Below are 2,328 nucleotides of genomic sequence, written 5' to 3'. Positions count from 1 at the left end.
AGCAGCAGCAGCAGCAGCAGCAGCAGCAGCAGTAACAGCAGCAGCTGTAGCAGCAGCATCATCATCCTCGTCATCATCTTCATCGTCATCATCATCAGCAGCAGCTGGCTGTCGGTGTCGCCCCGGCGAGCGACGCAACCGCAGACGTGATAGTCATTTCCGTTCCGCCCAGGAATTACATTACGCCGCCCATGATGGCTGCTCGCTGTGAACACGCATCGTACAGTCAAGATTCGATCGCACATCAATGACGTGCCGCGACCAGCGTTCGTGTACGCCTAGCTCGTGTCGCTCCCACAGCGACACCTGAAACTAGTTTAGAACTGTCGGTGCGAGCAGGCACGGCGGCATGTCGTAGGCAGTCAGTCGACGACAGAAGTGAGTGGAGTGTACGCGCACCATAATACACACATTCAGTAGCTAGTGCTTCCGAAAAAAACCACGCGTACTGCTACCGCAAACATAGACGGTATGAATCGACTAACGTGTAATGCAGTTTCAATTGCTTAGAAGTAAATATAAAATATAGAGGCAACGTACTGCGCAGATACATATCGCTTCTTATAAACGTAATAATGTACACTATATATATCACTGAGTAACACCCCCATGCTATAATTTAAAAGCTTGGAGAACCCTGCATGCTTGCATTCACACTTTCAGTGAAAAACAGATGCCGGCAAACAAAGCCAGATGTCCACAAGCATTAGATGTGCCTGCTGTATATTGCCTCGAAGGTGCAATTGTACATGAATGAAGCATTGATTGTCTTGCAGCAATGGGTGCCACGTAGGGTGACCTCTGAGCATGGACCAAAGACTATTCAGCAGATTCGTGAAGACTACGCTAAGGACTTTGGTGTCTACTATCCGAGTCAGGGTCAGCTGCGCGGTAGTGCTTTCGCAAATCTATTCAGCCCGCCACCACGACCTGGAATGTCAGAGTCGTTCATGTTCGCTCCAAGGTCAGCCCTCGGTAAGTGCTTGTGGATTTTTTTGTGGTGGTTGTGCTATCCGAGGAGCGAGCAACGTGTTCGGTGCTCGCCACACTAGGGGGGTTGGGGGGCATGCTCCCCCAGAAAAAAAGGTGCAATTTCGTGCATTCTAAGCTATTCTGAACACATTACACGACAATCACTTTTTCAAGTTGTCAAAAGGAACAAGTAAACTATGAATATGAAATGAAGTATTCACATTAAATACTAATACCATAGAAAACGAAGCGAATGCCTGGAGCGTGGGAAAGAACTTGAAGCTTCCGGTTATATTCATGTTCTGTGTATCAATTATCTTATGAATTTGAAGTTCATACATTTGAAAAAAACATAATTCAACCAAAGAAATAGCGAAAAGGACTCGTATGTCGAATTTGGGGTCAAGGGTCAAAGGTCAAGATGTGTCAATGGAGGGGGAATATTTCCCCCTTAACTTAAGGTATAGAAGGAAATACGGAATTACGGAATACGGAAATAAGGCACAAATCTCAACGGCTCAAGCTACGCTCTTTATATTCGATGTATAGTGTGATGGGGAGGAAACCCATCACCAGTACGAAATTGGAGGTCACAGGTCAAAGGGCAGTGGGGGAAAGGTCAGATATCACACATTTTCAGAGGACATGGTCTAACGGACCTAGTGCAAAACTTTTTTGTTTCAGCACTGACCTACCATTTCTATCCCTTTATTGAAAGGACCATGAATTGTACTTTCCGCTGACGTGCGAAGAGTAAGTGTCTGATAACCTTTTGACCTTCAAGAGGAGGGTTAAACATGGATTTCTTGACTGTTAAGTGTTAACAAAAGACTGAACTGCTTTTGCTATTGCGGATATGAGGCTACAGTTGCACAGTTCAATTGCAAAGGCAAATGTTTGTTGAACAAGGTTTATGCTCCTTAAATCATATTATTTTCTAAAGCAGTCTGTATTAGCACCCTGAGTAGCACCCTGTATTAGCACACTGTAATAGCACCCTGAATGCTCGCGTGGGTAGGCAAAAACACGGGGCAGCCCATTACGCATGCATGGGGGTGAACTGGCACTATTCTAATCATAATTATTGCCTGGCAACCTGCAATGCAGATGTGTTAATTCACTCAGCCTGAATATACTTGGATTTTAGCCGGTAGGATTTCAGCAACTCAATGGAGTGAGGTTATCACGCACGAAGGGCGATGCCATCTTTGATTATTGATGACACTTGCACGCGCCATCTCGCGGCAACTGCTTTTGCTATTTAGAGCTCCCTCCTCACTGCTTTTAGATCTGTATTAGTAGTATCCTAGATATATGCTCTGAGTGCGAACGCGGTGGTGGGAGGGCGCACTTGAT

At 45.7% G+C, this 2,328-nt stretch overlaps 1 protein-coding gene across 1 annotated transcript in view; it reads left to right on the top strand.

The window, feature by feature from the left end:
• Positions 1–776: 776 nt before the first annotated feature.
• The window catches only part of LOC106820786 (eukaryotic translation initiation factor 4 gamma 2-like), a gene marked incomplete at its 5' end in the record, with an annotated part of 24,980 nt that continues 23,428 nt past the window's right edge, over positions 777–2,328 (top strand). The window contains 1 exon segment of the mRNA XM_014825355.1: positions 777–975. Within this exon segment, the coding sequence (XP_014680841.1) occupies positions 777–975 (199 nt within the window).

The sequence above is a fragment of the Priapulus caudatus genome, unplaced genomic scaffold (assembly GCF_000485595.1).
Source record: "Priapulus caudatus unplaced genomic scaffold, Priapulus_caudatus-5.0.1 Scaffold47, whole genome shotgun sequence".
Classification (NCBI taxonomy): domain Eukaryota; kingdom Metazoa; phylum Priapulida; class Priapulimorpha; order Priapulimorphida; family Priapulidae; genus Priapulus; species Priapulus caudatus.
The sequence above is the reverse complement of the archived record's forward strand: the minus strand, read 5'-3'. Positions and strand labels throughout refer to the sequence as shown.